At 46.7% G+C, this 22040-nt stretch overlaps 1 protein-coding gene across 6 annotated transcripts; it reads right to left on the bottom strand.

Moving 5' to 3' along the window:
* Window positions 1-994: 994 nt before the first annotated feature.
* On the bottom strand, window positions 995-20764 carry LOC143821529 (matrix metalloproteinase-17-like). Of its 6 annotated transcripts, none has more exons than XM_077305620.1 (12): window positions 20633-20764; window positions 19885-20005; window positions 15196-15615; window positions 13140-13272; window positions 12769-12946; window positions 9759-10042; window positions 9311-9487; window positions 7944-8034; window positions 7023-7105; window positions 5405-5557; window positions 3594-3851; window positions 995-2228 (listed from the first exon to the last, which is right to left on the bottom strand). In XM_077305620.1, exons 3-12 carry the CDS (start codon window positions 15379-15381, stop codon window positions 1930-1932), a joined length of 1842 nt encoding a protein of 613 aa, XP_077161735.1. In that variant the 5' UTR covers window positions 15382-15615; window positions 19885-20005; window positions 20633-20764; the 3' UTR covers window positions 995-1929. The 6 variants fall into 6 exon arrangements, with proteins under 6 accessions (XP_077161735.1, XP_077161736.1, XP_077161733.1 ...); XM_077305621.1 differs by having other exon boundaries at window positions 15196-15610; XM_077305618.1 differs by lacking the exon at window positions 20633-20764 and adding an exon at window positions 20145-20306.
* Window positions 20765-22040: the final 1276 nt, after the last annotated feature.

The raw sequence follows: 22040 nt of genomic DNA, 5'->3' as shown, positions 1-22040 counted from the left end.
CATCTCTTGCCTTGATGCTCCTCTGGTGACTTGATGGCCCTTTCAGCCATACATCCCTGCCCTGACTGCAACCTCCCCCTCCCCTGGTAGAAAAAAAATAATCTCAGTTTTGCCAGTCTCCCCAAGAGCACAATGGCAGTTCAGAAAAAGGGGCATTTCTTCCTTTTCTTTTGTGGATGCGTGGAAAAGATTGTTCCAGCAACTCCAAGTTTTATGTTGTTAAAAAAAAAAATTAACTGGAGCTTTTTTCAGAAAAAAAAAATAGGCTCTTCACAATTTGAACACAAACATGTTGTGAGGAATTTTTTAAAAAGGTGCATGACTAAAGTCTGCACAGGAGGGCAATATGGAAATTAAAATGATGATGAAATGGCAGGAGCTGAAATATACTCCACTGCGTTATACTTCACAGAGGTCCCACCCACTCCTGGCTCCACCCTCAAAGTCTCCAGGTATTTCCCAACCCAGAGCTGGCAACCCTAATACCCCATCAAGACCTTAAACAGGAAGGGAGGGGGGACCCTGCCAATAATGTCTGAATGCTTTGGTCCCTGCCGACAGCCTATTAAAAACTGCAGTGCTGTTATGGTCTAACCCAGCCTTTCTCACCTTTTAAACTGGAATCTCTGAAACACTCTTCAGGCCTCGAGAACTTCCAGAAATGGTGCATTCTTGCAGAATATGGTTGGGAAGCAGAGCTGTGGACATGACAACTCAGGGACCTCCCCCTTCCTACCCCCTCCATCATAGGCTATTGGGGATGGGTCGACATGACCATATATGGTCATATCACCGGATAAATGTTTAACAAATTTTACAAATCTATTAAAATTTAACTCCAACCCATTTGGGATATTCTTCCAGGGCCATGAAGAAACCCATGAAACCCTCTCCGAGAAAGTCTGGCCTAACCTGCTGCCCTCGCTAAGCCTCCGAACAAGCCGATATGTGGTTTTCAACTATTTTGAGTGAAAACAATTTCCAAATTGCAAAGGAAAAGTACATAATTTAATGTTATTGTAACAACGGCCGATATATTCTGTCACCTTTGAGGCCCGTTTTGCATCTCAGTCCACGTTGCGCCCTATTGCCCTCCCAAATATAAGGATGCAAGCAGTACAAACCCGTCACTCGTGTTTGGGAAGGGGGACCCTTTACCTGCATTTTACAGGCATCTCAAGCTGCCACAAGCGTCTCCATTAATAACAGGAAGCTTGGAATGCCTGAGGATCAGGAGCTGATTGGCACAGCCCACCTCCCTTCCTGAATCTGGCTTTAGAAAGAAAACGGTGCTGCCACCCACCCTCGTCCCTTAGGCCTTTCTTTCAATAGACCCTCTTATAGGTCTTTGGGCTACAATGGCGCTTTGTCAGTAAGCTGGACAGGCCTTGGCAGGCAGCTCTGAATCATTCTACAGCTGTGCTTATGGAGTAACCACAGAATGAGGCTGCTGTTGCATTTCGCCTCCAAGCAAAAGTGACTCATGGTTTCCTTTACAAGAAGAAGAAAAAAAGGAGGGGGGGTGTCTGATTCTGGTTCCAGTCCCTCACATAGAGCTGCTAGGCTGTGTGCATTAGCTCTTCAAAAGGAAGGGTCTACAAGTGCACAGGGCTGCCCTTGGACCTTGCAGAAGGAGGACTCATGCCCTTCAAGCTCCAAAAGCATCCTCCAACAGCCTGGCTGTCAGAATGGAGTTCCGGGGAGTCCTTTCAAGGTCCTGCTTCCCTCTGGATTTCACTTGTAGCGAAAGACTGGTAGCTCTTCCACCACGCCAGCACCTGCAGCCGCTGTTTCCATCCCACCTGGGCACCACTTTCCATTTCCTTGAGCTGTTTCTTTTTCCTTCCCCCATCCGTGCGACGCAACCCTCTTTGGCGGGTGACGCAAACGCTGCCTTGTCGAGCAGGGCTCAGGAAATGCTCGGCCTCCCTAGGCAACACCTTGTAGTACCAGGAGAGCTGCCAGCAGACCACTGAGCCTAGCAGAACACAGCGCTCGAAAGGCAGAACAGAAGCACACACAACGCTCAACCTCCAGCTGCGGACCCCTCAAGTCTGGCCGGAGTTCGGCTCCGGATGCAGGGCTGGTAGGCATGCTCCTGGGAGGGTACAGTTCCCCCGTGCAATCCAGCCAGTCCTTGGCTATGGAACGAGGGTAGCCTGTCTGCAGCTTGAGACTGTGCTGGTCGTACTTCCAGTACTCCCCGCCCTTGAAGGCAAACACTGTTCCTGCAGCAAGACAAAAGAGGGCATCAACTCTGAGTGACTGCATAGCCTAGGACAGTGGTCCCCAACCTTTATTAGGCTGGGGACCGGCAGGGCATCGGGCCGCGCCCGCAGGGACCGCGCAGGCCACGCCCACGAGCCGCGCCCGGCCGCGCCCGCGAGCCGCACCCGCGAATCGGGCCGTGCCCGCGAGCCGCGCCCGGCCGCACCCGCGGATCGGGCCGCGCCCGGCCGCGCCCGCGGGCCGCACCCGCGAATCGGGCCGCGCCCGCGGGCTGCACCCGTGGATCGGGCCGCGCGGGCCCTGATTCCCTCTCCCCGCCCTCCCCGCAGTAAGAAGCTTCCCAGGCCGCAAGCTTGCGGCCTGGGAAGTTTTTTACTGCGGGGCGGGGCGGGGAGAAGGAGCCGCGGCCCGGCGCCATGGCCTTTGCGGCCCGGCGCCGGGCCGCGGCCCGCAGGTTGGGGACCACTGGCCTAGGAGACAAGAACTGTCCGCTTGAATAAAACAGTGGGCATGTTTTCAAATCATAAAACTGACTTGCAACTAAAGGGTTAAATACCCGCTCCTTTACCTGCTCTGCCTGTAGGCAAGCTGAGACTGCAAGAGCTGGCAGTTGGCATTTTAGGGAGGGCTCTCGGCTCTTTGAGCCTTCCATGGCTGAAGGACAAAAGACTTGGGTTTGCCACTCAGCAGATCTCCCCAGGGTAAATTGCTACTCACAAGGGACAGGCAGCAAACTGCAAGGTAGATCATAAAACAGTAAGAGGGGAGAGATGCCTACAAACTAACATAGATTGAAGGGGAGAAAGTTTCTAACTGGATAATTAAGGACAACATATGGCTTTTTAGAACTGGGAGATTTCTGCTTTTGATGCTTTAAAGCAGGAGTAGTCAACTCAGGGCCCTCCCCTTCCTACCCCCTCCATCATAGGCTATTGGGGAACGGGTCGTTTGCTGGCAGGGGCTCATAGGAATTGTAGTCCATGAATATCTGGAGGACCACAGGCTGACTACCCCTGTAAACCATGAAATGAAAGAGGTGCAAAAAATGCTTGCTATATTGCACCTTGATTTTTTTTTTGCCTGTTCCATTGTTATTTATGTTGCTAACTTATTGAATCAGTAGTACATAGCCATAGGTAATCTCTTCCATGAAGCTTTACGGGATGAGGGATGTCCACCTCTCAGAACAAGAATGCCCAGAAATGGCCAAGCTTTCCACTCCCTAGAAGCTAACTGAAAAATCTGAAGGTTCAGAAAATTATTACAGGGGCTGTTGGACAGGTTCTCGGGCAAATCCAGACAATTACAAACATGGCAAAAACCAAGAGACGCTGCAAACAACAAACTGACAAACACAAACGTACCATCATGTTCACTCAGCACAGCATCGACCGAAGTGGGGAACTGCCCCCATGGTGTTCTGTGGGCAGAGAGGCCCTCCTCCATGTGACCTGTGGCTTCGTCATAGCACCAGTGAAGTTCTCCCTTGAAGAAATAGGTCTTCCTGTCTAGAGGCCAAGAGAAGGCACCGTCGATACCCCCCTGAGGCAGGCCAAAGTCTGTGACGGGTCGGGGGTAACCCTCTTCCACACCATTGTCCTTAAAGACCCAGTACAGAGGGCCTTGAGCAGGGAGAGAAACAATGATCATAAAAGAGAACCACACTGGCTGAAGAAATTGGGGGGGGGGGGCGGGCTCTTTTACCCAGCAGAATATAATGTGTGCAGAATGGATTTATCTCTCTTTTCCTGATAGTCATACTATATTGGATTTTAAAAGGCCTGTGACCTTCTCTCTGGCCTAAGACAGAACTTTCTAGTCTTCACTTGCTGAAAGCCTTCTAGGGGACCAGATATATCACTGTATACACAAACACCATGGTCTGGATTCGAGTCCCAGCTCTGCCATAAAGCTCACTGGGTGACCAGCATCACCTACTGTAGGACTGTTGTGAGTGAAATATAGGGAAAGGAGAACCCCCTGAGCTTCTTGAGGGAAGAGTGTGATAAAAGTGTACCAAAATGATAAAGACTATGTCTTGTAAAGAAGATTTTACTGTCTTCTGAAGAGTGATTTCTCCAGCTGCCCTTGAAAATACTACTATCCGCTTTAAAGACGGTGAAATAACCGGTGGAGAAACGAAAACATTTCCTGAAAAAGAAACAAGGTCACTAAATTCAGAGATTATTGCTGCAACTGGGGACGGATCCTCTAGCTTAATTAGGACTGTTAGGGAAGATGTTTTTGGAGTTGCATTTTTATTTAAAGATGCTTTGATTCAACATGGGATGTATAATACAATCAACAGTATAGGAGCAGCCCTTGTTGACTCTGGGGCTCTGGACAAAACTCCAGGACAGAGCACGGAAATCACTGTGACTACTGGCCCCCAGGTCCCTCTCCTGAACAGGCCAGGTTGCCAACTTCCAGTTCAGAAAATCCACCTTTCAAAGCAGTTTTCTTTTCCCAAGGGCACTGATCTCTATAACCTGGAAATCAGTTGAAGTTCTGGGAGATCTCCCAATCCTACCTGAGAACTCTAGAATACTACAACTTTCTTACAACAGCATTAACTGAGGCAGCAGGGGCAGGAAAGGGTCCAGTAGAAGTTCTTTGAAGAACACAGAGACCGTAATGCTGCCTGTCCCTACGGATACGATGGGGACTCACAAGGAAGCACAATTTCCAGCATGTGAGAAGAATGGATGGAACAGAGCCACAGAATTGTAACTGGGGGCCCTTCTTCTGCCAGTAGATATTTTATAGTTTGGTATACAGAATTTAATGACAATAAATCCATTAATAACTATAAAGCAGATTCATTATAGAGGTAATAGACTTCCTATCTGACTCTATAAACCACTGCCCTGAAGGACAAAGCATCATGTATAAGAACCTTTGTTGTTTGTTCACTACTGGCAACATGAACCAATATATTCAAGACCTTTCAGGACCCAGGGTAATTTGGGCAGGGGTGGGAATCCACAGGACATTTGTGGGGGGTGTCAGCTTGAACAGAATGTAGAGGGATTCAGAAAGGGAGCCTGGCTATACATTGTTTATATGAGCAGAAAGTTGTGATAGACATGCTGTGAGCAGACATCACTTCTGGTTGCATTGCTCTAATTCACCATCTGAGAAGATCATTGCGTCCCCTCACACGTGAACCTCTTACCACTAAAGAAGAGGATGCGGTGATCCGTTTGCCTCTCGTACACAGCATCTACTTTATGGAGACTGGAGGGGAGGCCTCGCCAGAAGCCTGTGATCAAGGCAGGGCGCAAAGAGGTGAGATGCCGTCCTTGAGTCAGACGCCAGAAATACTGACCTGCCACAGATGGGAGAGAAAGGGAGAAACATGAAATCTCACCTGGAAGAAGTACCATGGTTGCCAGATTACCAGATTACCATGGTAACAGGAGCCTTATAGAATTTTTGAATTCTTCTTCTTCATGTACAAAATATACTCACCATCCGTCTGGTATAGTTTGCATCTCAGTATTTCTCAACACTTTCAATTTCAAAATGACACACGTTGAGCAAGCAAACTTGGATTGAGCCCTCAGTGGTTTTTTGGGAGGGGACAAAAATACAATTCTATTTACATGCTGCATTGGAATTGCTATTTATTACTTTTAAAAAGCCCAGGGTGGAGAGAGGGGGCACTGCAAACATGTGAGATTAAATAGGTAGAATTATGCAATGTAGAAGAAATGGAAGTTAAACCCTTGAACATCCTCTAGATTGTATAAATGCTTTTAGTCATCACCTTACATGTGTTATTGGTCAAATCAGGCCTTCTCAACCTTTTTACCATTGAGAGATCCCTGAAACATTCTTCAGGCTTCAAGAAACCCAGGAAGTGATATAAGCAAGCCGCACCTTCCTGTCACACTTCTAGAAGGCACATGTCTCCAGAAATGACATTACTCAGAAACTCCCACCACATGTGACATCAGGTCACTCCCACAGCACAGGAAGTGACAACACAAATATTTTCACATATTTTCAGATTATATGTGAACAGAACCATATCTGTACTCTGAGCTGGCTACCAGTTTGCTCTTCTTCGCCAAAGGGAGCCTGCAGAAACAGGCTGGGACAGGCCTATGCCACTCCATCACCCCCGCCCCCAAGCCAGAAATAGGGCCAGGGTGGGCCTATGCAGCTTTGTCCCCCCACCCCCCGTTAAGTTAATATGAGAGTACTTACCTCTCTGGACTCCAGTCACTACTACATGCAACAAGCCTCAGCCAGTAAGGATTTGTATGGCCGGGGTGCCTCCCCTTTCCCTCTAGGCCATTGGATGTTTCTGTTTTGCCATTGGCCATTTTGGGAGGAGGAGTCAACATGACTATATATGGTCATATCAAACGGTAATTTGTTTTTAATTAAATAAACCTCACAAAACCCTGGATGAGAAAGCCTGGGTTAAATCAGCTGAATGACAGGAATCATTTAGGAAAAGTGAAAAAAATTGATTTAAATAATTTACTGAAATCAGCCTTGTTGCTGTTGATAATTCAAGTCCTGTCTAATAAGCAATAAGTTTATTGCTACCTTATTCTATTATGGATTTTAATTCCATGTCTTTATTATATATTCAGGTTTGGAGAAGAGGCGTGATGACTATTTCTTTTTTGCATGTTGCCTTGAGAGAAATGACACTCTGCGTGTGCCAAAAGGGTGGCAGAATTATTTTAATCAATTAGTAAATGCTCGGTTATGTCCATGCCTGATTCTATCTTTGTAAAGACCACCGAGAAACTATGCTACACATGAGAACTACAGACCTTTGAAAAAGAACGTTTCTCCTCTAATCTGAGCAACAGCATCAACATTGGAAGCGCAGCGATCGGGAAATTCCTTCCCTGACCTGAAACAAAGAAATGGAAATCAACTTATACAATGTGGATTTTTCATTTTCAAAATTATTAACTCTACTGAGGAGGAAATATTGGTTTTCTGCTCCCCAGTAGCCCTCCCTTCACTCCTAAGGACAACAGGATCTTCCAGAAGAAGCAGCCATTTTCCAGAAGCCAGGTGAACACTTTTTATTCCAATACAGTAACTGGTATTTCTCTGCAACATTAACTGACCTTCCAGCTTTGAAGCATTGTAGAGGAACAAGACAATTCTGGAAGGTGCGTCCATAACTAAGGATGTAGAGTTGTCAGCTCTGGCTTGGGAAATACTTGGAGATTTTTGGAGAAGAGCCTGAGGTGTTTGGAGTGAGGGGGGACTTCAATGGTGTATAATGCCACAGAGTCCAATTTCCAATTTTTTCCAAGAGATAAATTGAGAAGAGGACCTGAACATGGCATGACATGACACAGTAGACCAAGTGCCCCCACTGTGTACTATCATAGATCATAAACAAGCAATATATTGTATCTGAGAATAGCTGGGAAGGGCCATGGCTGGCTGGAAGAACATCTGCTCAACTTTTAGAAGGTCCCATGTTCAGTTCCTGGCTCTTCCAGTTAGAAGGATCAGGTAGCAGGTGATGTGAAAGATAAGATCATGGGCAGCTGGTGCCAGTCAATGTAGAAACAACCTTGATAGACCAAAGGTCTGACTCATTATAGGGCAGTTTTATGTGCTCATGTGAGCCAAAGCCCTCTGGAGTCAGTAGAAGAATGTATGAATAGACTATAAAGACCACTTCATACAACAGTGTACTTAGAAGGTGTAAATAAAGGACTATTCCTAACCTTAGAGCAGGGAAATCTTGTGGCATGGACAGCAGATCTGGGAGCAGTGAGGTTACCTCGGGATTCTTCGTGGAATGAAGAACTCGACTCCCTGAGTTAAAAATGAGAGAGAGAGAGAGAGAATAAGTGAATCCACATCTTTATAAATCATGAGTCATTTTACATGGATTTGGGATGATGCAGAGTGCTGCTTATTGTAAACCAAAAGGCTTTATGAAACAGAATTGATGCACAATGGAAACGCAAAGTGACCCAAATCACCATCTGTGGCTTGACCAGATCCAACTTGTGGAGACAAACTTAGCAATTGCTAAAATCAGGATCTGACCTACTCCAGATGACAATTTCCAAAAATCAAATGAGCAGGACTATTGGAGCAGACTTAACAACCATTACAAAATTGTGTTAGCTGTATGAAGTGCAGATATTAACGATTTTGTTGACACTGTTCGTTTATTTTCAATACCAACAATGCACTCTGAGACATAAGCAGGGTATTCCTTTGCCCTTAGGACGTTCCCAAGACATCCTTGCCCAAGAATCTAAGTTACAAAAAGTTCCTTGTTCATTCATATCTGAAACTGTTTCTTATTCCTGTGATACGCAACCCAAAAAGTCATGTAATTACAGTATGCCCTGTGCAACACCTCAGACACGCCCAAGCAATAATGTATAACCACTGGTGTGCTGGAACAGGATCTTACCATCTCGCAAGAGCCAATTGTCAGATCTTCACACATCTTGTGAGCTTTGTGCATACATGTGCCCTAAGGCCTACCTCCGGATGGCACCAAGCCAACATGAAGTACTGAGAGAGATGCTGCAAGGTCTTCAAAATGTGACTACACTGCATGAGTAAACAGATCTGTCTCCAGAGCAAATGAGGATTTGTGAAGCATGCAAGTTCGTGAAGGTGTTCCAGTGGTGAGAGAAGAATTATGTTTGTGCCTCAGGGGTGGACAAGGAGGCCAAAATAGAACTGGAAATGGCTCCTGGCCCCTCATTCCTCTCATTCATGGAGGGCTGGAGAGAAAGCTGGTGCCTCAGACAGATAGCCTGTTGTAGCGGTTAAGAACGCTCATGCAATCTCTTCTTAAAAACTTCCAACGAAGGAGACTCCACCACCCTCCAAGGCAGCATATTCCATCAACGAACAGCCCTCCCCATCAGAAAACATTTTCTAATAGTTAAGTGGAACTTTCTTTCTTGTCATTTGAATCCATTGCTCCTAGTTCTTGTTTATAAAACTGTAGTAAACAAGTTGGCCCCCTCTTCAACCTGTCTACCTTTTACACGGTTAAACACAGGAAAGGTAGAATATAAATATTTCAGCTAAGTTAAGTTAAATATCCTGCAGCTTCACATACCATAAAGTTTCTGAATCTCAGACCGATCATCCATGTTCAGCTGATATTGCAAAGGGTCTCCCACTGGCCCCTGGTAATAGGGGCGCATGATGGAGTGCTTGGAGGATGAATGCGATAAGCCAAGGCTGTGCCCAAACTCATGGACTGCCACAGCAAAGAGGTCAGTGCCAAAGTCATCTGTCGAAACAGGACAGCAAATGGTCAAGAGCTTAGAGACGGTATTACAAATACCACATCCATTATGAAAATTGAAAGGATAAACGTCCACACCAACAAACCACCTGCTTCCCCCACCCAAACCAAGAATCCCCCAACCTAGAGTTGGGAAACCCTACGACAAATCTACAGCTAAAGGTAGTAGTCTGATCTTTTGCAACTCATATTTTCTTCATCATCAGTAAGGGCACACCTCCACAGTAACTCTCCTGCCCAACAAAAGTCCACTCACCTGGTGAGCGAAATGTCCAATCTTCATCACTGTCAAAGTGGACACTGCCGGCCCTTTGGGGATCTCCAGGGAAGAAGGCATGGGCCACCATCCCACCCGGCCCATCAAAAGGATAGCCATCGTGATGGTCCAGTTGGAGGAATTCCACAGAGATGTCTGCAGTGTGGCTGCCCACCTCATGGAAGTTCAAAGGTGTGGCTTCGCTCCACAACTTCAGGGCATAATACATCAAAACGCGCATCGTCTCTCGGCTGAGACGCGCCTCTCGTGGGTAGGTCTTCACCCTGTGGTGGAAACAATATTCGGAGATAACCAGTGGATTCCTTGCCTGGTTTTCCCTGAAGCATACCAGAAAGATCCAAACAGTAGTTATTCAAGAGTGAACCGTACGACTTCCGATAAGGTAAGTCAACTTCCAGGTGAGTCCTGGAGATCTCCCACTATTACAACCGATCTCCAGGCTAAAGAGATGAGTTCTCCTGGAGAAAATGGCTGCTTTGGAAGGGGGGGGGGCTACATGGCATAGTATCTCGCTGAGCTCCCTCCTGAAAGACTGCCCCCTATAGCCCCACTTGCAAATTCTCTAGGTATTTCTCAACCCAGAGCTGGGAACCCTTGACTTCCAACAACAAGGTAAACCGGAAAGAAGTTCTGAAAGGGAAGGCTATTATAAGCCACTTTGAGATTCCTTGAGTAGTGAAAATTGAGGTATAAAAATCAACACTTAGTCTATTTAGTTTTCCCCCTTGTTAATCTGGGCAATGTTCTGGTTAACTCAAAAGCTGGCGGTTGCCTGCAGAATCTTGTGCCATAGCAAGCCCCAGTGTGTTTCTCACACTTTTTGTCCGTTAGCACCCCCTAGTGATCAGTCTGAGGGCTTTGACTACATGTGTGGTGAAGTCCTAAACTCAAAAGTAAATCTTTCTGATTCCAATGTGATCTGCAATTTGGTAAATGTGGTTAAGGATGCACCGCTTGCAGGAGATTTTCTACTGATGAGGGTTGTGCTGGTTTGTGTTTTGGCTGGTATGTATTACAAATATAAAAGGTATGATGGTGACTGGCAGAGACATTTGATTCCTCATGTGCATTCTATTTTACCAACATGGTGTAGGGTTAAGAATGGCGACCTCTAATCTGGAGAACTGGGCTGATTCCCCACTCCTCTACATGCAACCATCTGGGTGACCTTGGGCTAGTCACCATTCTCAGAGCTCTTTCAGCCCCACCTACCTCACAGGATGTCTGTTATGGGGGGAGGAAGGCAATTGTAAGCCGATTTGGGGGAAATCTGTCGGAAATCCAGAACTAACTTCATGATAGTTATAGTTCCATAGAGGTTTTGGCGAATCCTAGAGTGCTGCCCACAATATCATGAAGTAACTTCTGAATTTCACCAGAAGTTACATAATCTGCTAGGACCACACTCATGCTCCTCACTCATTGCCTGCCCCCCCCCCCACACACCTCCAGTCCTTGAGGCCCCAACAGACCACACTGGAGATTGTTGGGAAGGTACCACTCAGGCACAGTTTAAGGAATTGTGGATCCTGTAGCACCAAGAGCCAGTTTGAGGATTCGTGGGCCTTAGCAAAACACGGCTAGTGATGCTACTTGTGCCCACAAATTACTGCGTGGGGGGGGGGGACAGGGACAGTTGGAATTTAGGAAGCAACCGACCCCTTCACTTTGCTGAAAACATGTAGATATTTTGGGTACCTGTTTATGGGTAAATAAGCATTCTTATTTTATACAGGTTTCAGATTGTCCATTCTTTAAATGTCTTAACTCTTTTTAAAATTGTTATGCTTTTTGGATAATTCCCAACTGTACATCTATGTTATATGTTGTACATTATTGAACTGAAATGTGTTGCATCTTTGACTTGTAGTGCCAATGGTTATACTGTTTTGAATGGCCGCAAATAAATGAATGTTAAACGTTAGTATTTTCTGCATTGCTCCAGTCCATCCCAAATAACTCCCCATCAACCTTACAGTTGTCTGCATTCTTCTTTTTCTTTCTCAATTCCTCCCTCTCTACCCAATGGAAGATTTAGAGCCATACAGTAGCTCAGCCTTTGGGAGCCCTTATTAATTTTATTATGCAAGAGCAAAAGGTTGAACAGAGCTGGATTAAAGCTGGCAGGGTTGGATTGGTTTGTTTGGCCAATCCCTGGTTAATCTTCTACACTGCGTGTGTCCGAGCAACATTCAGGACTTACACGCTTGTTATACACGAACCAGCGGGGGATCCTGAAATCCCCTTGACGGATTTTACTTCATTCGAGGTTTTATTCCTCATCACACTGATGCTGCCATTCACATACATTGCTAGGAGTATTTTTGGACACATTTAACAGATACCATCCCAAGGCCCATCAGTTGCTTTTTCATTAACAGAAGAGATAAAAGTAATTTGTGTGATTCAAGAAGTTAAATACATCTATAACAAGGTATGCTACGCCAGGATGCCTTTTATTGAAATCATTTATGCACCACTTCTCTCCCCAATGGTGGCCTAAAGCAGCTTACACTGCTCTTTGGCCTCCATTTATTCCTCCCAACAACCCTGTGAGGTCAGTTATCCAGATTATAGGAAGCAGTTCCATGGCAGAAAGATGTTCATGGGACAAACCAGGAAAGAGTTCAGACACTGTACAACAGTGGTCCCCAACCTTTCTGAGGCTGGGGACCGGCAGGGCATTGGGCCGCGCCTGCGCATCGGGCCACGCCTGCGCATCGGGCCGCGCCTGCACGGGCAGCGCATGCACGATGCACGGCCCGGCCCTGATTCCCTCTCCCCCCCCTCCCGCAGTAAGAAGCTTCCCGGGCCGCAAGCTTGTGGCCTGGGAAGTTTTTTACTGCGGGGGGGCGGGGCGGGGAGAGGGAGCCGCGGCCCGGCGCCATGGCCTTCGCGGCCCGGCACCGGGCCGCGGCCCGCAGGTTGGGGACCACTGCTGTACAGTGTCTGGTTTTGTTTGAACCAAAATCAGCATAGGGATACCTACCTCCAGGAGATATTCTTTTTGGTCCAAACAGAGCCGGCATTCCTCCTGCTCCGACTCTTTCGTCTCTTTCTCCTTTTCCTTCTCCTGTTTCTCCTCAAAGGGAGTTTCTCTGGGAAGGTGGGGATAATGTCAGGCAAAGAGCAGCGAGGCATCCGGATCAGAGCCAACGTAGGATCATCTGGTGAATTCAGGGGAAGCAAAAACAGGTCCAACCAAATCAGATGGCATGCAATGACAGGCCTCGTCCCCCAGGAGAAGGTAGATTCATATTTGGAAGGTACTGCTTCAAATGCTCACATTACTGAATGTCAGGGCTCAAGCACCAGAGGAAAATTAGCAGGAACTCTAAGGAATTCGTAGTTACTCCTTACCTGGAATCCCAGTCTCAGCAATGCCTGCGAATCGCTGCATGGCACGGATGGCGCTGGTAACAGCCTCCCAAGTCTGCAGCTGGCCTGTCACTGGATCAGCTGGAGGGAGGTATCCATACTGCGTCAGCCACTCCTAGGCAAGGGTCACAGGTAGTGGAAGTAGGTCAGTATTGCTCCATCTACGGTGGTGATGGAAAGAACCCTCAAGTCACAGCTGACTTATGAAGACCACACGGGACTTTCAGAGGAAGAGATACCTGGAGGTGCGTTGCTGTTGCCTGCCTCAGGTCTCCCACCCAAATACTTGTCAGAGCTGACCTTGCTTAGCTTCTGAGATTGGATGATATCAGGCTAGCCTGGGCTACCCAGGGCAGGTTGTGCTATCTGAAAATTGAAATCCTCTCCTTCGGGCTGCCACTCTTTTAGATGACAGGGGGCTTTTAGTGCAATCTTAGACAGTGTTACATGTTTCTCAGCCTACGGACTTCAATGGACTTAGGACAGCATACGTCCGCTTTAGGACTGCACTGTCCGTCTAGCAATAAGGCCTGTACTTGCATAGAATGGAAGACAAGAAATATGATGAGCAAATGGACGCAGAAGTGTCTTGTTTTAATTCTGCTACACCGGCCAAGAAACTGTCAACTGAACCATCTTACACACAAAGAAAAATAGGTACAATGCGTGCCTGATTTACGTATTTCACTGGCTTTTTCTGCTATGGTTATTAATAATAATCTCATCCATACCCAGAATTACAAAGTATGCCATGCAGATACTTTGCAGATGATTTGCCAGAGGGAACAATTTCTCGCGTGTGATCCTAACTTCCTTTTTAAGGTACTCAGGGTTGAACTTCATTTAATGAAATATGCCTTTACTTACCTCAAAGGAAGATGACCCTGAATGTTAAGAGGATTCCCTTTTTCTAAAAAAGGTTATATACAAAAGGGTTTTTATTACCACATTTAACGATAATTTGTATGTGAATTTAAGATCCCCCCCTCCTCTTTTGACAGCACATAAGATATGCAGAAAGCATTCCTAGGGGTCATTCTTGACTGGGGAAACAGCTTGGATGGAGGGGTTAACCCTCTCTTCCCCAGAATCATGGCCCCGTTACATTGATTCTCCCTGCAGTAACCATTTTTTTGCAACTGAATTTCACATCTAGGCATCCCTTCAGATGTATTTGGCTCTCAATTTGAGGCATGATCATTTAATCTAATGCCCAAGAATTTTAGTGTATGAATAGCATGCCTCATGTAATTGTGATGGTCTTAACTTTAACAGATCCAAGTTTCTAACACTCATGGTTTGAAGAAGAAACACTGGAAACCATGTAGGCGGTTTGTACTCTAGGTTTAGGATTCAGCCAATGGAGATGGCTGAAAGATCTGAAATAGATATCTTGTACTATTTTTGCCCTCTTTTTTTTAATTAGCAGATTAGGAGGCCTAATTCAGACCATGACATGGTTAAAGGGTTTAATTCTTCCCCCTTTGCTATTTTTCCTAATATTTGTTCTGAGGACATATGGCAATACATATATTTCTATAACATGGTAACCATCTGCTCTAAAGGGAGTTTCAACGAGGCTCCCTTCTGAGACATACATCATCCAAACCAGAGTCTCCCATGGCTGCTGTTTACAAAAAACACCAAGCCTTAAGGTCACCAGGTCTCCCAGGTTCATTGGCAGGGGATGGGAGGGTAAATTTGGAAACTCCTGGAAATGTGGAGATAGAACATGGGGATGATAGGAATACCAATGGGATGCAATGTCAAAGGGTCAAGTGCTACCTTAAAGATGAATGAATTTGTCATGGCATAAGCTTTCATGATCTAGAGGCTATTTGGTCATATGCATGCAATGCTTGCTCACATTTAGTCGTCTTTAAGGCAACACAGCATTCTTTACTTCGGCTGAAGCAGTTTTACAGAGCCTCAGATTTTGCCTTCCAAGATTCATCCTGGATTACTTAAGGAATGGGGGCTGTACACAACTAGTTTTCAAGCATTCTGCTTTTAGGAAAAGATGTGGTCAATGGCTTACCACTATCTCCCCGCCTTCATCTGCTGGAGTGGGAGCAGGAAGTCCGGAGGAAGGCAAGATTAGAAGCAGTACAAGCTGAACCAGGTGCCCAGAGACAGCTAACAGACCTGTCCATTGCCCGTGTTCCAACTGATTTTGCTTCTTCATGGGAGGTTTCTTAGGCAAATAGTCTCTTCCAGTCTCCATCCAGCCAACACACCCAAGCTGCCAAAGTTCTTCCAAGTGGACAAGAAAGGGTCCTCAGACTTGGTTTCACAATTCAGCAGACCTCGCTGATTTCATCTGGAAAGTTTTGCAGTCTCCTCTGTCTCAGTCCAAGATGAGAAATTTGAAACATTGCTCTTCTGTTCCTTGGGTCAGGAGCTGGGCACAGACACACTAGCATTTCTCCAGCTGCAAGCATTGCCTCTGACAACTGAACTTGAATGGAGGGAAGATAAATTAAATAAATAAGACCAGAAATAGATATGGGTTAAAGTTTTCCTGGCAGCCCGATCAGGATAATGGGAAAATTCCCAATACCGAGGCATTCATGAACATAGTCATCTATACCCTTCATGCTAGCAAATTATATCCCCATTTTCAGGGCCATCTTATCCCTTCTCATATGAACTATTGTCCTTCAGAATGACCTGCAAAGGCAGCATTTTGAATCACAGCAGGCAGGCTGGGCAGCAAAAGCAGCCTACAAATTCTCCTTCCATGGAAGGTTGTCCTTCTACACCAGTACAAGAAAGAGTGCAAATGCCACCTCCAATGCAGGTTAACTCAGCAAATTTGCCAGTTCAGCTACCATCATTCACCCAGGAGCACACCAAGCAGGAAGGAGGGATCATTGAGTGACACCAGACAAAAGTCTTCACATGGTGGCACTTGGACAGACAAATATGCCTGTTGCCATGATTTTGGTGCCATGACTGAGAGGGCCCTGTCTTGGGTTGCTACCTCTCTAAAACCAGAAAGCAGAGATACCCGAAGCAGCAACTCACAATATGACTAGAGGGATCAAGTAGGTTCATGTGGGAGTAATTGGTCCTTGAGTTGCTTAGATAAAACTCCAAAAGGGGCTGTCATGCCTTCTGCCAAACAGAAAGGAGCATACCATGCTGTTTGCTTATTGATGGGAGCTTCATCTGAGATATTTTTGGGCCCTTCTTTCTAAAGAGCAGGTTGTTATGGTCCTCACAAGGTGGTGGAATTATTCTCGTCCTGCCAAGTGATGGATACAGGGAATTTACTTGTGCTCTACATCCATCTCTTTCCTTAGGGCCAAACTAACTGCTACCTGGAAAAGCATGTATTTAAAGACAGAGGAAAGCAGATTCAGGAGGAGGTTACTATTCAGTGAAAATGTCACATAGGGAAGGTTTGTTTAACTTCCCTAGCCTGTTGTCTACCTATTATTAATTCCTCATCCCTGTGGGATTCGAGACACATAGCTACTCTTGCAAAAAAAGCAATTGGAAAACCTCCCCCCTGCACACACACACACACACACAGGGGAGAAAACAGCCTGTGATAGGAGGAGATGTAAAGGAAAATAGGCTGTCCCTCACCCTCTCAAAACTAATTAAAGGAGCCATATGGGTTTAATTTATGTCTTTGAGTGTAAAACGTAGGTTGCGGTATGGTTTCAAAGGGACCGGGGTACTGCTAACTCTGGTTCCCTCATGAATTGCAATTACACGATTTTTTTGCATCTCATCATGTAAAAGTAGTTTTCTTCTGCTGCCTATGTACCGCACACTTACCAACTTTCCACACCACTAAATTAATCTGATGAAACAGTTATGGTCTGCATTCATGCAGATTGCAATTTGGGGGTGAAGGCAAGAGGGTATAATTCAGTCAAAATATTAGAAAGACAGAAGAAAAACAGCCAGCAGTTAATGGAATGATTCTCTAAGGTCACATTGACCCTACCAACATAAATCCATTCTGATTTCCCCAGAGAAGCCTCTGGTGAAGGTGATGACTTCTTCGCAGCTTAGAAAGTACTCTAGTTCTCTGGAATGGAAAGAGCACTGAGAAGGCTAAAGTCCACACTGTTCCTGCTGATTAGGGAAACGTCCAGCTCCACATGGTGTTCAGAATAGTTCCTACATATCCTTAGAAAGTAGAAAGTGTCGATCTATTCCAACTTGGGGCTGAGGCAGTCATCTGGGGCGCAATCTGTACTTATGTTTTCAAAAGTCTTCAGTGTCCTATTCTTGAAAGCTGTTTACATTAAGAATTTTGCAAGTAATGTTAAGCCAGCCTGGGGAGAGGGGAAAACAGAGCTAATAGTGAACTGTAGGGTACATACCTCCAGAGAAGTCCATAAAGAAACCTAGTTCCTTTGTTGACTTAAAATGCCAAAAATGCAGAACTGATTAAAGAGTGTAATATAAATACACGCAGAAGGGAGGAGAAAGAGCTTAAACATAGTAGGAGCTGCACTTTGCAGGGTGTTTGGTTTAGCTTGGACTGCATAAGGCAGAGAGGGAAGGGAAAATAGAGAGAAGTGATTTACAACAAGAAAAAAGAAACCTGGAGAAGGGAAAGCTGCTGAATTGCAAGGGAATTTATTCAGGGTTGCCAGCCCAGCTCTCAGAGTATTATCCAGCTTCGGGATTTCTGGCAGCCAGCAATAATACTAACACATGATAAAATAGCAGGACCCGGCTCAAGCAAAATGCTCTGCATCTTCCCTGTTCTCTTACATCTGTCAAATTTTGAGAGCACCATTTTATTACAAACGTTGAGTGAGCAATAGCTTAATGAAATTATTTCAACCAGAATATCCAAAAACCTCTGCTTTGTTTTTAAGAGCTCTGAGCATACATAAAAAGAGCCCATATGCATTAGACCAAAGGCCCATTGAGTCTTGAATCCCGCATCCTAGAATGACAGGCCCAGTCCTTCATCCAAATCCACAAACAGGGCATGAAAACAATCATTCTTCATCTGCTCTTGACCCCAGCTACTAGTGTTTAAAGCTACGCTGCCTTAGAGTATGGCTGTTCCACCATGGCTAAAACCCAGTGGTTGACTTACCTGTGACAAATTTGCCTAGCCCCCTTCTAAAGCCATCCAAACTAATGGTCAGAAACATCTCTTCTTGTAGTGAATTCTATTACACTATGTGGAGAAGTGCTTCCTTTTGCCTGACCTGAATCTACTGCCCATCAGCTCTATGGGGTGGGCAAGAGTTATGGGAAAGGGAGAACGGGTTTCAGCTGCCCACTTTCCCTCCGCAAACTTATTCTATCATACCTCCACTTTCTCACTTTTTTCTAAACTAGACTACTAAGGGCTTTAAAAACAATGTGTGTTGGATTTGTTGCATGGTATTTAACCAGACACAAGCTAACAGGTTCTTGCCCCAAAGAGCATACATTTTAAAATACGAGGCAAGACAGGCAATAAGGAAGAGAAAGAAGGTAGAAGTAAGGGGGAAAGAGTTTATTCCATTGCATACCCCTAGAGAAGGGGTAGTCAACCTGTGGTCCTCCAGATGTCCATGGACTACAATTCCCCTTGAGCCCCTGCCAGCATTTGCTGGCAGGGGCTCATGGGAATTGTAGTCCATGGACATCTGGAGGACCACAGGTTGACTACCCCTGCCCTAGAGAACAGGGGGTGAGGAATGAAGGATTGAGCCAAAAAATCCACAAGGAAGGCTCTATTTTGAGAAAAGAGCTGGAAGAAGTGGGTGAGGTGACACCACACGGGTGTTCCAGGGAGAAATCCCAAGCAGAAGGGACAACGAAGGAGAAAGGGAGATGTTGCTTGAGGGGTCATTTGAGCTGTTCATGAGGGAGCTGGAGGAGCAAAGGAATGCACCAAGAGTGGAGGGTTAAGGGGGAGCACAGGCAGCTTGAGCGAGTCTCAGTTTGCTTTTTAACACCACCATCTTATTGTCTGTCTACTCCTCCTGGCCACTGTCACAGGTAGGCAATGGGGAAAAGTAAACAGAGGGAACGGGAGCCATGCAAAACAGGCAGGATGAAGAGGGGAGCTCAGGCCACCACTGCATGTGTGAACAGCTGTGGCCAATCCTACCCATTGCAGATGAGCTGATCCCTAATCACTCACTTCTCCCTGCCATCTTTTCTTCAATGCAAAGCATCACCTGAGTGCCATTATTACACAGTCCCTTGGTGAGAGTTTGGGCTGGGGCTGAGGCGTGTGACTGGGAATGCCACTGGAGGCTGCCCATAGGGTCTCCCACCCCAGCATCCCCAGAGCTACCTGGAGGCATTTCAATCTGGCCCTCAAACCGGGAACTGTCATCTCTGTCTGCAAAGAAATGAGAGAGAGAACCAACACAAACTGTACCGGGTCTTTGATGTCAACATCAGGCTGTATGGAAACAAAGAAAGCCAGCCGGCGTCAGTGGCCAAGGAGGGGGATGGGGTAGGGACAGTGAACTGAAAGGCCAGTTTCACCCCACCCAGAATCCATCCATATATCGGTGCTTTAATTTCCTTCCTGAAAAACAGAAGTCTTAATAGCAGGGGGTGGGAATACGGGGTGTTTTTTCCGCCGTGTTGAGTTGTTTTAAAGTCTTTTAATGGGTATTTTAATGGGGATAAAGACTATGGTTACCCGCCACGAGCCTATGGGGAGTGGCGGGAAATAAATCTAATAATAATAATAATAATAATAATAATAATAATAATAATAATAATAATAATAACGAGCTACCTTGTTGTGAGGACCAAAAAGCTTCGCCTCTGCATAGGAGCTCCGGGCTTCCCTAAGCATCAGCCTCGGCCAGGGGCACTCTGTCCTCCCCTCTTTCCTCCGTTGGCGGGCCGAGGACGCCCTAGAACGAAAGCGGGGAGTCAGAAGGGGCACCAGAGCATCCGCCCCGCCTTGGCCCAGGGGACTCTCCCACCGCCGGGCGCCCAAAAAGGTGATTCTCCCAGGATGGGAAAGAGCGGGTTGCGGAAAGGAGCGCTTACGTGTAGCGACGGCCGGACCTCGCCTACGGACCGGGACCCGAACCCAGCACCCCTTCGCTCCCGCTTCTGCCATCCGCCGGTTCCACTGGCGGAGGCGACGCGCTTTGCAACGGGGCAGCAGCGGGACCCACCCATTTCCAGGGAAGGGGGGGAGCAGGCGCCCCCCTCCTTCCCCTCTCCAGCCCACCCAAGCCCAGCCCAGCCCAGCCCAGCCCGGTCCCCGCGAGCTCTTTGCGGCGACTCTGGCGGCCGCTTTAATCTGCTTTGGCCAACTTAGAACAGCTGCAAGAAGAGCCCGCCCGCGCGCGCCCCAGCGATGCACTTAACCCTGATTGCCTGGCCGCCGCTGCAGGCTTCGCCGCGTCCCTGGAAACGGCTGCCCTGCCCTCCTCGCCCCCAATGGCAGAGCTGTCCAGCGACGCTCCTTTCCCACCCGACAGCCTCCCCCTGGCCCAAAAGGCGGTGGAAACCAGAGTGGGCTCACTCACCTGCGGCGACCTGCTCTCCTTTGCCAGCAGGACAGCGAGAAACAGCCCAGCCCAGGACCAAGGCGACAAGATTCAGAGCAACCAGTCTTGGAAAGGGAGGAGCTGCCGCTGAGGAAATGGAGGGGGCTTTCCTTCTAGTGTTGTGCTGGTCCCTCTTGCAAAATGGTCCTAACCCCCCCCCCCCGCCGCCGCCGCCGCCGCCGCCGCCATTATCCTGGGGGAGTTTGCATTCCCAGGGGTCTCCCAACTTAAATAGAAGTGGAAAAGAGCAAGAGTCAAGTAGCACCTTACAGACTAGCACCATTTGTGGCAGGGGGTGAGCTTTCGGAAGCCACTGCTCACTTTGGTGCATTAGTGTTTGTGTGCAGCAAGGGGAGTGGAACAGCACCAGGAAGCAGGGAGCCTGATGTCCCAGTTAGCAGCGTCTCACCAACCTGTTTCATTTCCTCGGAGAAACTCAGGGTGGCTGTTATTTTTCCCTTACAGCAGCCCTGCAAGGGAGTTAGGTTGAGAATTTCAGAGCTCAGCCTGGTTCCGGGTTCTGCCCCCTGCACGATAAATTAGTATTTTTATGCCAGCAACTTGGAGATGGTCCACAAATATGGTAAAATGTAAGCTTTACTGCCATAAGCTCCCAGGTTCAAGCTCTAATAGTACCTGGGTAGGAAAGTCCTGAGGCTATGGAGCATCACAGCTGACCACAGCAGACAGCTTTGAGCTAGGCGCATAGTCTGATTCACTTGAAACAAGAAGAAAATAAGAAGGTTTTACACCAGTCCGATTCCATAGAAGATAGCCTTTTATGTTTAGTTTTACTTGGAAGCTATAAGCAGCCATGTTTAGATGCTCTGTGCATTGTATATGTGTGTTATGTGAAATGTTATTATTACAGCTGACTTATGGTACAAGGTTAATCTGTCATGGAAACTTGCTGGGTGACCTTGGGCCCGTTGTATAGTTTCATACAAACTGTCATATACTCTCATCCTAACCTACCTCAGGGATTATTGCAAGGATAAAACAGAGAAGAATATTGTTAAGAGTAGCAGCTTCCAGGCTAGTGAGCCCGGTATGATTCCCCGCTCCTCCACATGCAGCCAGTTGAATGATCTTGGGCTCGCCACAACTCTGATAGAGTTGTTCTGACCAATCCGTTCTGTCAGAGCTTTCTCAGCCCCACCTACCTCATAGTGTGGCTGTTGTGCAGAGAGAAAGGGAAGGCAAAATTTTCAGGTTTTTTTTTTAACCTGCATGACAATTGCATAATCTGAAATAAAATATAATTTAAAATAAAAATAACCAAACTGCACTGACCACTATCTGGTTACTGTTTATGGGAAACTTTTCGAGGCTTCTCTCCTTCTTACTGACTTTAAGGCACCCCCAAACAGACTTATTTCAACAGCCC

Source organism: Paroedura picta, chromosome 12 (assembly GCF_049243985.1).
Source record: "Paroedura picta isolate Pp20150507F chromosome 12, Ppicta_v3.0, whole genome shotgun sequence".
NCBI classification, from domain to species: Eukaryota; Metazoa; Chordata; class Lepidosauria; order Squamata; family Gekkonidae; genus Paroedura; species Paroedura picta.
Note: the sequence above shows the minus strand (reverse complement) of the source record. Positions and strands in the feature narration are given on the sequence as shown.